The 13,802-nt window shown below is 44.4% G+C and overlaps 1 protein-coding gene across 1 annotated transcript in view; it reads left to right on the forward strand.

Moving 5' to 3' along the window:
* Nucleotides 1-1,924: 1,924 nt before the first annotated feature.
* LOC121458947 (guanine nucleotide-binding protein G(i) subunit alpha-1) overlaps nt 1,925-13,802 on the forward strand; it is an 84,548-nt gene continuing 72,670 nt past the window's right edge. Inside the window, exon 1 of the mRNA XM_041668382.1 lies at nt 1,925-2,308. Within this exon, the coding sequence (XP_041524316.1) occupies nt 2,191-2,308 (118 nt within the window). The 5' untranslated portion in view covers nt 1,925-2,190. The remainder of the gene's footprint in view (nt 2,309-13,802) is intronic.

Raw genomic sequence — 13,802 nt, forward strand, 5'->3', positions numbered from 1 at the left:
TCCTCCCCAGCACTGAATCCTCCCTAATTCCTCTCCAGCACTCTGTCTTCCCTAATCCTCCCCAGCACTGAATCCTCCCTAATCTCTCTCCAGCACTCTGTCTTCCCTAATCCTCCCCAGCACTGAGTCCTCCCTAATCTCTCTCCAGCACTCTGTCTTTCCTAATCCTCCCCAGCACTGAGTCCTCCCTAATGCCCTTCCAGCACTCGGTCCTCCCTAGTCCCCCTCCAGCTCACAATCCTCCCTAATCCCCTCCAGCACTGAGTCCTCCCTAATCCCCTCCAGCACTGAGTCCTCCCTAATCCCTCTCCAGCACTCTGTTTTCCCTAATCCTCCCCAGCACTGAGTCCTCCCTAACGCCCTTCCAGCACTCAGTCCTCCCTAATCCCCTCCAGGTCTCAATCATCCCTAATTCCCCTCCAGCTCTCAGTCCTATTCCTCCTTGGACTGAGCTGCTGGCCCTGCACTTCATCTGAGCCTCCAGCTCACAGGATAGACAGCTAATTTACAGCTTCCAATGGCTAGCTCACACTGGGTTGACTGTTGGCTTCATTAACTCTGGAATTCCAGATGAACATTTAGCATGCCAGGAGATAGAGAGCTCGGCGACCCAGTGGCAAAAGTGTGTAGATTTTACTGTTTTATTTTGAGAAATCATAGAAAAGCTTGAGGCAGTTCTTACAATTGCATATCTCATGCCCAGCAGGGTTGACCCTTTTCACCAAATGGGAACCCACAAGCCCTACCAGCTCCGAGGGATCCAACCGGCAGCTGTTGTCCCTGTGTTAGTTCAGGCACCCCTTCAAACTCAAGACCAGCTTTCCAAATGATTTTTAGAAAATATGAGTTTTAAGCGGGAGCCAAAGAGCAATTTCTTAATTTTTACCTCATCAAAGAAAGTATTTACTTTGCTCCTGGCTCCGTTTTCTAATCAGTCATTGCTTCCTCTATAATCAGCAGAGCAACTGACAGGCAGAGCCCAGACCTTAAAACCTTTGCCTGTCTCCTTACACGGGCAAAAAGCCTCCTAGGCCTAGCTAGGTCTGGGTCTAAAAGGATGGACTGCATAGTGTATCAACTGATTATTTACCAGCAAAGAAGCTAAGGCCTACAAAACGGAATAACATGCCCACGGGCACAGAAGTTTCCACACGGTCATAAACATGGCCACACAGCTTGGCTAGGAACTTATATGTGCCCTAAAGGCGGCCCATTACCACAGAGCCAGCCTTGTTTGTGTGTCTTGTTGCTCTTGTCGGTTTAAAACACATTCTTTGATTCTTTGTCAAACGTCTTCTCAGGCTCGGAAGGAATTCTTCAAAATGTATTCCCTTATGAAAAGGAAGGTGAGCAATAGATTACAGGGAGATCTGGAAGAAAGAAAGTGGCAGGGAGGATGTGGACATTCGTAGCCCCAAGACTCCCTCCACAATTCCCTCTTGGTTGCTTATGGTCCCCACCTCGGGTTTCCCAGCACTCCACGCTCATTTCACTCCTTTTCCCACGGAGCTTCACACAAGCCGACACATTTTGCAAACCCGTGCTTGGCTGCAAGCGCCGGGCATGCTCAAATGCCCAGGCCTGCCTTTCTTTTCTTGCTGGCAACTTTGGCAACTGTCCCATCCGCACCCATAAGGGACAGGTACGCACTGATCCCGGATTGCGGATCTCAAGAGGTGGGGAATGGGAGCTGGGGGCCCCCGGCTGTGGCCGGAGAGGGCTGCGAGCGCTGGGCACCTCGGGGGCACGCGCGGGAAGCGCCCGGGGCGGCGACCACGCGGGCACGCGGCCGTCGGAGGGGGCCCTGTCCGAGCGCACGTGCACGGGAGGGCGGGCGGGCGGGCGGGCGGGAGCGCGCTCTGGGAGTGGTCGCGGGGCGGGCAGGGGCGGGGCCGCGGCGGCGCGCGGACGCCGGGGTCGCGCGGGCTGTGAGCTGCAGCGGCTCGGCCACCGGCGGCAGCAGCAGCAGCGGCGGCAGCAGCAGAAGCGGCGGCTGCAGCGGCGAGAGGTGCTGCACGCGGAGTGTCGCCGGCCGGCGGGGACGGCCGCCCGGGGCGGCGGCGTGCGAGCTCGCAGACCTTACCTCCAGCTTGCCGGAGCTGCGGACGTAGCGGGGCCGCCTCCGGGCCAGCCTCTCCCCGAGCTGCCAAGCCGGCCCCGGCGCCGAGGGCGCGGCGACGCTCGGCCACCATGGGCTGCACACTGAGCGCCGAGGACAAGGCGGCCGTGGAGCGCAGCAAGATGATCGACCGCAACCTCCGGGAGGACGGCGAGAAGGCGGCGCGGGAGGTCAAGCTGCTGCTGCTGGGTGAGCGGGGCCGTGGGGACGGGGCCCGGGGCCGGGGGACGGTGGGGGAGCGAGCGCGGCATCCCAGCCCCTGCACAGCGCAGGCGGCTTCTCGGCCGCGGTGGTGACTGTCGCGCGACCCCACGGGCAACGCGCAGCGTGGCTGGGCGGCCGGACGCGTGGGAACCCTATTTTGAAAGTTGAGCTCTGCCTTCCCTAGATGAGGGATAATTCGGAACCTAAAAGCCGAGCACCCCCTCTCCGCGGACACCCCGCGGTGAGAGGTGTCTTGCCGCGTTGTAATTGCCCACGCCGGGGAAAGTGTCACGTTGGGTGGCCTCGGGGCGCCTTTTGTGTGGCCTCTGTAGGGGGTCTCGGTTGTCTCGCCTGTCAACTTCACATGGAAAGAAGCGCTGAGTAGATTTTCCTGCGTAAGAACAAGAGCTGCGCTGGCTGCTGGATTTTGCCTGGGTGGGGGATGGAAACTACCAAAGTTGGCTTACGTTTGCTCGCATAGTAGGAGACGAAGATGCTTCGCGGTGCAAACAGCCCTGAGAGGTGCGAGGCTCTCTCTCATCCTTCACGACAGGGTCGTCTCTCCGCTGCAGCGCTTGCTCTAGCGAGCCTTGACAGGTGCATCAGGCTTTTTAAAAATCCATTCTTAACACTGTTTAGCTGAGAGCCGATGTGGAGGTCCTTCTTCCAGGTTTTTTTTTTTTATTTGAACCGGAGGTGGGGGAATAAATCGGATTTTGATTGAGCCATGTATTAGGAAAGCATCCATAGGTTATGGCTTTCAGATTTGTAAGTCGGGGTTTCCTTTTGTTTTCCTCCCACGCTCTAGGTATTTAGGCAGATGACCGATTTCTTAGAATCTTCCTTTGCACTTCCAGCGATTGCTTGCCCTTTTTCTAACAGTTGTTATAAAAAGAGAAACATTATTGCCCGGATCTGCTTTTTAGCAAGCCCCTGTTTCACTGGTTTAACGACTGCAGGAAGATGGTGGTTATTTCGTTCTTTCCCCATTACTAGTAGGCTTAGAAGAAGCAAACTTGGCATGACTAAAAGTAATAACGATCTGAGTCATTTTGCAAGCAAACTGTGAAATAACTTTGCATTTTAAAGAGCTGGGTGGTATTTTTCACCCTCCACAGCCTCCCCCATAAATCTTTCTCTGTAAATAGGATTGTCCTGAGTTTTTTGTATTAAAAAGATACTGTGTGCTCGTGGGGCCGTTGGTATTTAGAATACTGACCGAAGAAGGCACACAACTTGGTACTGAACCACGTAGAGGCCTGTTGGGTGACTTACAATAATTACGACATAAAAAGACTATAAAATTATTTTCCTGTGGTTTTGGTGCACTTGCCTGGAATATCTTAATGGATTTTAGTTCTCCGTTGGAGCTGCCTGCCACCATATTGAAAGCAGTTGTAAAGGAGCTGCCCTTGGTGGCTTGTCTTTAGCTAGACAACTATGAAAGGGTTGGAGAGCAGGGTTTTTGCTTCTGCAGGGCTCAGAGGGCACGGTATCCCCTTTTAGCACTGTTGACGTTTGGAATTTGATAATTCGTTGTCGATTCTGGCTGTCCTGTGTGCTGTAGGATGTCAAGCAATGCTGTTGATCTCCATCCATTAAATGCTAATGAATGTCCCATGGTTGGCTCTAATCTCCCAACATGTTGCTAAATGCCCCCTGGAGGCAGAAATGTAGCCTGCTGAAGGCTACATTTTTAATCTTTTAGATTAAGAATAAATATGAGAAAAACAAGAAAAAAAGAATTAAATAGAATAATAGAGTTGAATGTTCAACAGAGAACTAAAGTTGATGTCTAACCATCTACAGAGAGGCGATGAGACCCAGACCAGAGTCCTGGTTTGCAGAAATTATGCTGTTCTTATTCCTCCAAACAAGTGTTTTAGAAAAATCCCCAAATGATGAAAAGCAAACAAACAAAAGGCAAATGGGTTCCTTACATGTTGTTTCTAGCTTTGAGTGTTTGCTTTTCCCTACAACTGACTCTTTGGTCTAGAATCCCAGTGCATCGCTGTCTTCTTACCCTCTAGTGCTTTGTCTTACCCTGCTCTATCCTTTGGCCAGCGTTCTGATACACTAGTTTATATATATATATATATATATATATATATATATATATATATATATGTTGGTGTACTTACTTCACAAATGTTAGTTCTTGTAATACTTGAAACATTTTCTTTCCCCCAGATCAGAGTTTAGCAGTGAATTTTGACCATTGACCCATGTTTGGATATTTAAGGCTGTGTGCAAGTAATTGCATGGTTTCGCCTATCTAACAAGTAGAAGTTGGTCATGTGAGACTTACAGTGGTATCTAGCTAACCTGTAACCAATTGCACTTCGATTTTTGTGAGGACATCTTCATCTTCAGTTTTTTTTTCCAACAATTTACTTACAAATACTTAAAGCAGAAAAAAATTTAGAAGTCTATCTGTCTGGTTATGTTGTAGTTCTTCATGAAAGCATACGTTGTTCTAAACATTTGAAGTGAGAGATTCCTGCATGAGATTTAGAAATAATAAGTAATTATTTGGGTGCTGGGTGTCTAATATTTACTATTTATATTATAGGTGTCACGTGATTCTTTAGGTACAGTGAATTAGGCTTAAGCAAATGGAGAGGACCTCATCTGGTCTACTGACCTGAAGGAACTTGGATTGATGTTTCTTTACTCAATTCTTTCACTTCAATTTTCAGCATTTAGTAATTGAATAAGCTAAGAGGTTTACATGAACTAAGCTGTGCTTAGCTTTCTTTCCACTATGCATGGATAATTGTTTCAGAGGAAAGTGCCTTTTTTTTTTGTTACATCTTTGGGATTCTGGAATTCATAATTTTAAGGGGAATATGAGTATAACTATGGTGTCTTTCAGTTAGACTATGTTGTACTCCTGGTATTTTTTAAATTAAAATTGGTGATGATTTTTCTAAGATAAAAGGCGCTATATTAAGAAAGTTCAATTTTCATGAATCAGTTGTTCAGTTGCAATGCGTTGAGTTCATTTTTCTCCATCCCATCAGTACTCTTCTTTGCTGAACCCACTTTTATAGACAAACAAGCAAATCAAAACCCACGGCCCTACCCCCTCCTTTAGTATAGCTAAAATTACAGGCCTGGGGAAAAATTGGGGGAAGAGATCTGGAGTCTTCTGTTGATGGACTCCTTACCATTGCCCCCCATCATCGATTTTCTATTACCTTTAGACTTACACAATGTCTTCCCTAGCTGAGAGATTCTGGCTGAGCCAGACTTTTAAATTTGCATTGCTTTAGCTCTTTCTTAACAGTTGGCCCAGAACCTTAGTTATCAAAAGAGTCTGTTTCCTTGGACAAATGGACCTGCCGTTTTCAACTGGGTTGTGTGTATCTCTGTCTCTGGTCTGTTTGTACAAGCAAGTATTCTAATGGAAGCCACTGGTTATGTGATTTTGTGTTTTGGATATGTTGAGTTTTTCTTCGATTGTTCTCTACCTACCCCCTCCCACTCCCTAACCACAGGCCTCTTTGCCTCACAGCCTCACACACTAAAGAGTTTTCTGCCCCTTCCTTCCTGCCTTTCCCTATGGCCCTTCTATGCTGTCTACTCCATCTGGGACCTTCCTTGCCTTCTCCATTGCTTGCAGGATAAACTTGTTTTAGACCCGAGTCCCCCTGCCTTTATCTTCTCAGGGTTTCCACTCCTCCCACCGAAGAGTTAACACAGATCAAGGTTGATGTCACGTGTTTAGTCTTTCACCCGGGTCCAACTACTGTGACCACAGTAGGGGGCAAAGTCCTTATGTTTTCCTTGTGTTCTGCACTTTCTTTACTGTCCCTTTACTCTGTTGTGTGTAAATGTGTGCTAAATCATGTAGAGTTATGCTGGAATGTATTCTTCATCAATTTCTATTATCTGCAGCCCGTGTTAAAGATAAAGGACTACCGAAAAATATGAAATGGCCAAAGTAAATGGATGGTATCCAAAAGCAAGTGCAATGCTGTAACATTTAATTCTCCACACTTGCCATATTGTTTGATAAATCTAATAAATGCTAGAAAGTGACATTGGCAGTTTATTGCAGCCGAGAATGTTGCTCCAGTTGCCCTGGAGACCTAGGTGCATTTATTTTTAGTTTTTATTTTTTGGTAGAAGTAGATCTTCTGCTTCAGTGTTTCTTTGGGCTCCTTTCATTTAGAGCCCAAGACTTGTGAAATGTATCAAGAGCAGTAACTATGTTACAGGATTTAGTGACTGAATTAAGAAATAGAATTCTGTAAAGATTTTAGTAAAGCCTGAAAGCATTGATTGCAAGATTTTAAACAAGAACTTGAGGACCCAGCCAGAATCTGAAATTTTATTTTGTTGTTTATTCTCTTTTCCTGGGAACATTTAAAATCATCACATTCATGTGAGAGGAATGTAGTGTATTGGTCACATTCTTTGGTCACGCGTTCCTTGGCATGATTTACTGAGTCTGTGATTCCACAGGATAAGGTCCTAGTGAGGCTCAGATCCCAGGTGGTGCTGGACCCTAGGAAGTAAGATTAAGAGAGCATCCATTATCTGACAATGCCCAGGCCACCTTTGCCATAATTTGGTTAAATGATGGTTAGACATCCTCCCCGCCTCTCCTTCCCAAGGCAGAAATGGTTTCTCTGTAGCTCTGGAGCCTGTCCTGGAACTGGCTCCATAGACTAGGCTAGTCTCAAACTTATGAGATCCACCTGCCTCTGCCTCCTGAGTACTAAGATTCAAGGTGTGCATTATCACCACCCGGCTGATAGTTAGAAATCTTAACACAAGTCGGAGGAAATAATTTTAAACTAAATGTTTATTAGTTTATATTAAGTGGCTTCAAACTGCCTAGATTTACTTTGGGGTCCTGGAGGAACGAATTTCCAAATGGGTTTCCACTAGTTTAAGAAGAATAAAGGCAAGATGTTTCTTCTGGGGGTTCTGACTACATGTTTTCATTGGCTTAGAGAAGTCCTCTACTTCTTCAGATCCCACGGGGGCCACTGGGGTTCCCCTACCCTGCTCTTTTTCACTTATTACAATCTTATGATTATATCAAACTCACCTACAGATTCCAGGGTAACACACCCACCTTAGAATTTACAGTGATACCTGCAGCATTTATTTTACCAGATAAGGCAACCCTCACAGGTTCTGAGGCTGGGGTTTGATGTTCACTGAACCTGCCACAGCCAAATGTGCAGCTCCCAATGATTCAAGTCTATTCTGCATGTAAAATGTCTGCAGGGCTTCTGCCCTTCACAGCACCCGTGAAGCTTCTGATTGTGTGTGGGTGAGAGTCTTTGTACTGGCTAAACAAACAGACGAACAAGTTGTCAGCTCCAGAATGTAATGACGCAACAAGAAGAGGCCATGAGATCTAGACATGCCCCCACCACACCAATTTAAAATGGAGTCCATAGAGAGCAGGAGAAAAGAGTCCTTCTCTATTGCTCCCAAGTGCCATCAGATCTCCCGTCCATGAAGATCTGCTGAGGGTCTGGACCATGAGATGCTGCGCTCTGCCCTGTGGTCTTCTCTCCTTAAGGGATGGGCGCACACATCTGCAGCTGGTAGTGACGACATTCCTTTTCTTGTTCAAAGAGTTTGGATGGTCTTATAGCATTATTTCATTTTCTTCACAACATACCTGTGAGAAGTATGTTTTTCATTTGATCATACTCAGCAAAAAGGAAAAAGCTAACCCAAACAGAATACACCTACACTACTGTAATATCGATCTGTTACTATTATTATAATATGTAAAAACACAAAGTCTTTTCATTTGAATATTCAAGTTGGCTTCTCACAGGAATCCCTAACTCTGTGTCATAAACATTGCCTTTACTCTTGTACCTAACCAAGTGGCCTTCCTTTCCATGTTGCTATTCTCTGCTGCGTTCATAGTTCCTGTGTGTCCCAACAGGGTGTGAATGAGAACTTCAAAGTGATCACGCTTCTGTCTTTCTTCTGAGCCCTCGCTCGGAGAGAACTCAGGTTCGTGTGCATCCTAAGCACACCAGGGCAATGCGACTGTGTCCTGCCAGATGTGCAGCAGCTGCCTCCACCGGGCATCTCCCCTGCAATCTTATGTACAATACTATGAAGGTAGCTTTTCTCCCTCCCTCTCCTCGTTGGTGAGGTTTTTCTTGATCATCGAGTCTAAATTAATCTTTCTTCCTGATTGCACCATACTGAAATCGCAGACTTAAAAGAAAAATTGTCGGTTGCCCTGTTCCGTGGGATTGGCTCTCAGAGAATGAATCCCGTGAGACTTGTTTACCACCTGATGGGGCGGCCTGTAGCACCCTTCTCTTCATTGCTGGTGAAGTGACTACAGACGTGAGTCAACATTAAGACTGACTAGTAGGGTTTTTGTGGAAAGAATTGACACATTTGTGTTGGATCTGGGGTGATTTGAATAAACTTTTACCCAGTATATTAGCATATCCCCATTTATTATATGTGTGTATATATCTATATCTATATCTATATCTATATCTATATCTATATCTATATATAGATAAATAGATATAGATAGATCTAAATCTACACATAGATAGATCTATATCTATACATAGATAGAAAGATCTATATCTATAGATAGATAGATCTATATTTATACATAGATAGAGATAGATAGATAGATAGATAGATAGATAGACAGACAGATAGTTTAGACAGGATTGTTACATGACTTCTTCACTTTTGACTCCTTAGAATTGGATGCAGTCACAAAAGGAGTCATGCACTATCTCAGCTGTGTGTCACCTAGGATAATTTGCTCCCCAACAGGGTGTGCTGAGATTCACCCACAGTATCTTCTTGAGTTGCTTGTCCTCAAGCGGCAGGAATTATTATTGGTGGCAATTATAAAGTATGCCCTATGCTTTTGTTATCCGTCTTAGGCTTACCAATCATATTTAGAGAAATAACATATTTATATTAAAAAAAATCAATATTCCCATAGGCAAAAGGGGAAGTCAGAGAATAGAATTAGCAGTAGGGAAGAATGCACTTTGGTTTGGGGGCTTTTAGTGCACAGAATGCCTGTGGTTATAAATTCACCAGTCTCTGTCATGTTTTTTCTGGCATATTTGAGCCTCACTGGCTGTGAGCTCTGTGTGGTCCAGCATCCCAGTGGGCCCTTTGCGATCTGTAAATAGTTTCTATCCCCTTAGGTTAACTGAGCTTTGTAAAGGTGGTCACCAGAATGAAGGCCAGGTGAATGAGAACTCTCCCGGCAATTGTTTTGCTTAAGGCTTTAAGTAGTTCCGGTTCTTTAAGTAGTTCCGGTTTTTTAAGCTCCCATTTTTCAAATTGTAAATGCTGAATAATACAATACATCTGGCTTATGGGGCTAGGGATAGAATAAGTTAATGTACTGAAGTTCTCAGAAAATAGCACATGAGTTCTTTTTTTTACTTTTTTCTTTTATTTTTTTAAACATTTTTTTTTTAATTTTGTATACCAATCCCAGTTGCCGCTCCCTTTCCTTCTCCTGCACCCCCACCTTTCCACCACCCCATTCACCATCCATTCCTCAAAAGAGTGTGAGCCCTCCCATGGGGAGTCAACAAAGTCTGTCAAATCACTTGAGGCAGGACCAAGGCTCTCCTCCCTGTACCTAGGCCGAGCAAGGTATCCCTTCATAGGGAAGGGCTCCAAAGAACCAGTTCATGCACTAAGGATAAATACAGGTTTCAGGAACAGTTGCTCCACAAAGGGCCCAAGCCACACACACAACTGTCACCCACCATGAGGTCTAGTTGGATCATATGCCAGCTGTTACCCAGAGTCAGTGAGCTCCCACTAGCCTGGGTCAGCTGTTTCTGAGGGTTTACCTATCACCTAAGAGAGACATGTGTGGATCCCCCTTGGAAGGGGACATAGGCAAGATCTGAATAAAGTGGGAATGGGGGATGGGGTGAAGGGGACAAAGAGTGGGCTGAGGAGAAGGGCAGGGGAAGGTGAACATGAGGGATTGGGAAGGTCAAGTTGGGTGAAGGACACAGAGGGAGATCAAGGAAAAGAGATATCTTGATAGAGGGAGCCATTTTGGGGTTAACAAGAAACCCGGTACTAGGGAAATTTTCAGGAATCCACAAGGATGACCCCAGCTAAGAATCTAAGCAACAATGGAGAGGGTGCCTGAACTGGCCTTCCCCTGTAATCAGATTGACGACTACCTTAATTGTCATCATAGAACCTTCATTCAGTAACTGATGGAAGCATATGCAGTGATCCACAGCTAAGCACGGGGCCGAGCTCCTGGGGTCCAGTCATAGAGAGGGAGGAGCAATAATATGAGCGAAGGGGACACATGAGTTTTTAATAGACAGAAACGGTTATAGACACTGTAGTTTCAGACTGCCTTATGAGTTCAGCCATTTCCTGTATTAAACAATCGTTTTGTTGGCTTTTTTTTTTTTTTTTTTTTTTTTTGCAAAGATGTGTGCATAGCAAAGACTTCTGGAGGTAAAAATCAATTTCAATTACTGTATTCTGCTCCTACCACAGATTCCTCATGGATTCAGGTTCCTTTACTGGTGCTACACCAGGGAAATGTGTGTACATTGTTTAGAATTCTGAAGTCAGAAGACTTTTAAAATGATTTTACAGTATTTCTCTTTCATGATATTACTCACTAATAATATAAATGCTGTGGTTTTCTTACATATTTTCATTTTATATTTCTCTCTCTCTCTTTTTTTTTGAAATAAAACAAACCTGTAAGACTACATTCTGAAACATCATTTGGACAGATTCAAAAGAACGTACTTTTCCCTGGGAAAGTTGATTATATTCCAGAATATTTTAAATAATTCCTAAAGTTACCATATTTTTGATTCTCAAGATTTTAAAAAAAATAAAACTCCAGACCTACCCTAAATTTACTTTTTGGGAGAGGAGATGCATCTCTTGAAAAGTTATAGTAGGTTTTATTTTAAATTATGAATTATTAAACTTGTTAGTGTTTGAGACAGGGTTTCTTGTAGCTTTGGAACCATCTTCAAACTTGCTCTATAGACCAGGTTGGCCTCGAACTCACAAGATACAAATGCCCCTGCCTCCAGAGTGCTGGAATTAAAGGCTTGTGCCACTACCACCCAGCTTCTTCTTTCTTTTTGAATTTTTAATTATTAAGATTATGTGTAATGACTTTCTGTCTTCATGTGTCTGTGTACCACATGTGTTCCTGGTGCCTTTAGATTTCCTGGGACTGGAGTTGCAGATGTTTGTGAGCCAACACGTGGGTGCTGGGAATTGAACTTGGGTCCATTGGAAGAGCATCCAGTGCTCTTAACCACTGGGTCATCTCTCCAGGCCTGTGTTGGTACCTTTTGACAAACAGTAAAAAGAGTCCCTTAAGGTTCAGACAGGAGTTATAAGGAATGCTTCCTGCTTGCATAGCCCTCCTAAGCTAGGGTCCTGAGCTTTTATTTTCAGAATTTATGTACATAATCTTTGTTGTAATTCTCCTTCTTGGAAAGCTGCCTTTTATTTCAGAATCTAATACACACCAGTTCTCTGCTTCACTGTGTTTTGCAGGCACGGGTCAGGTAAGTAAAGCTGCAGTGAGATCGTCACCGTAGAGTGGGATCCAGAAAAAAACTCTTCTTTGACTCAGTGGTCCTGATGTTAATCCAATTTTAAGAATTAAAATTCATTTTTATATGTTATAAACATAACTAGTGGCCTGACTTCGCACAGGTCTTTGTAGTCACTTGGAGCAATTGTATCATGACTGGTTGGTAAATTTGCTCTGTGGATGGGAGACTGTACTCTGCTTCTGCCCCATCATTGATCCTAACTTACCCCAACGGCTGTACCTCTCGTCGCCATGGTTTCTGGCATCCTCATACTTCTGTGCCCTGTTTTTTAGACAAGTTCAACTCATGCTGGCATTAAGGTAATATGAGACAAAGAAAGCCATTCATGTGTTTCTTAATAATTTTAAATCTTTTAAATAATACTAGATTATTTCTGCTTTTATAAGTCATAATTTGGTCATTAAAGATTGGTTTCTTTTTTACCTTTTGTGGTACTGCACGTTGAACTGAAGTGTTCATGAATGTTAAGCAAGTTTCTGTACCAGTGTTATATCCCTATATAGACTTGTTTTTTTCTCCCTCTATTTTATTGGGTTGGGGTCTCCAATAGCCCAGGTTGGCCTTGAACTCACTGTATATCGCAGATGGGTTTTGAACTTGCTATCTTCCTATTTCAGCCTCCCTAAAATTAGCTGGTACTGGAGGCATGTACCACCATATCTCCCTACATTATGGATTTTTTTAATGAAGTGACTTTAAATTAAAGACTTTTTCACAGATTTAGAAGCCTTGAGGAAAATAAAAGACATCCATATTACCGCACCTATCAGTGGTTTTTTTTTTTTAAGAGATAGTGTCTTGTGTTTTTCCTTACCTCTTGAATGAAATACTTTACATTTCAGTTGGACTTTTCCATATTTCTCTGTGCTGCTTCCAAATCCTCATTTAATAAGCTCCTTGACAAGCTATCCTGCTTTTTTAAAATTAATTATATTAGTGCTGACCTTTTAATGGTGCCATTGTCATTTCTAAACCCTTTTCTGGAAACCATTTCTAAACTCTTAAGTTTGCTTATTTGTCTCTTTTATTTTCCAGAGTTTTAATCACTGCCTGCTGTGTGTTGTTTGAAAAGTTGTGTGGTCTGCTGTTCAAAGTATCTTGATGCTATCCCACCATAGAGTGTGTCTCCTTGAGGCTCCTTCCCATGAGTGCACATAGGGCAATGTGTGAGTTTTGTGAATACTGGCAGGGTGCCCCCTCCCCCTCCCCCCCCCGTGGGTCCTGTGCAATGCAAGGCGAGGGTAGGTTTTTCTAAGTTTCCCAACACCATATGTCCAAGGTAGCATTTCTCATCCTTTGTTTAGACACTTTTCCCCTCCCCCACTTTTTTTTTTCCTTCCATAGTTGATGGTACAGTCAGTTCTTGATATGCGAAAACGTGGAAGTTTCTGGTACTCTCCTGGGGATCCTTACAGACTTTCATGTTGAGATCCCATCAACAGCAGCTAGTACCCTAAGATAGTTCTTATCTTTTGGCAAACCCCGTTCAAGCGTCACTGCACCTGTTAATCCACTCTTTCTTGTTTCTGTTTCGATTGGCCCACCCTTTCTTTCCGCCTTGACTGACTGTCTATGTGGATGCTGTGTTTCTCCCCAGTTACCGTTTTCCTCCGGCATCCTGTTGCTGCAAGGTCTGTGTGGAGATCCAAGCTCTGAACTGTCTAGAATGCTCTGCATTTTCTGGTCATTTCAAGCCTCTGGAGAATTACACACTGTGTTCATTGCTCACAGGTTCTGTGAGGTTGGAAGCTCCAGGTTCAGCTTTTCCTAGCCATTCTTCCCCACCAGACTGCCTGGAACCTCTTCCTGGGCTGCCAGTTACCCCGAGAACTTTGGTCCAGAGGAGAAACGAAGAGAGAGGTCCAACT

The sequence above is a fragment of the Microtus oregoni genome, unplaced genomic scaffold, assembly GCF_018167655.1.
Source record: "Microtus oregoni isolate MIOR12 unplaced genomic scaffold, Mior012 000018F_ref0000195, whole genome shotgun sequence".
Taxonomy (NCBI): Eukaryota; Metazoa; Chordata; class Mammalia; order Rodentia; family Cricetidae; genus Microtus; species Microtus oregoni.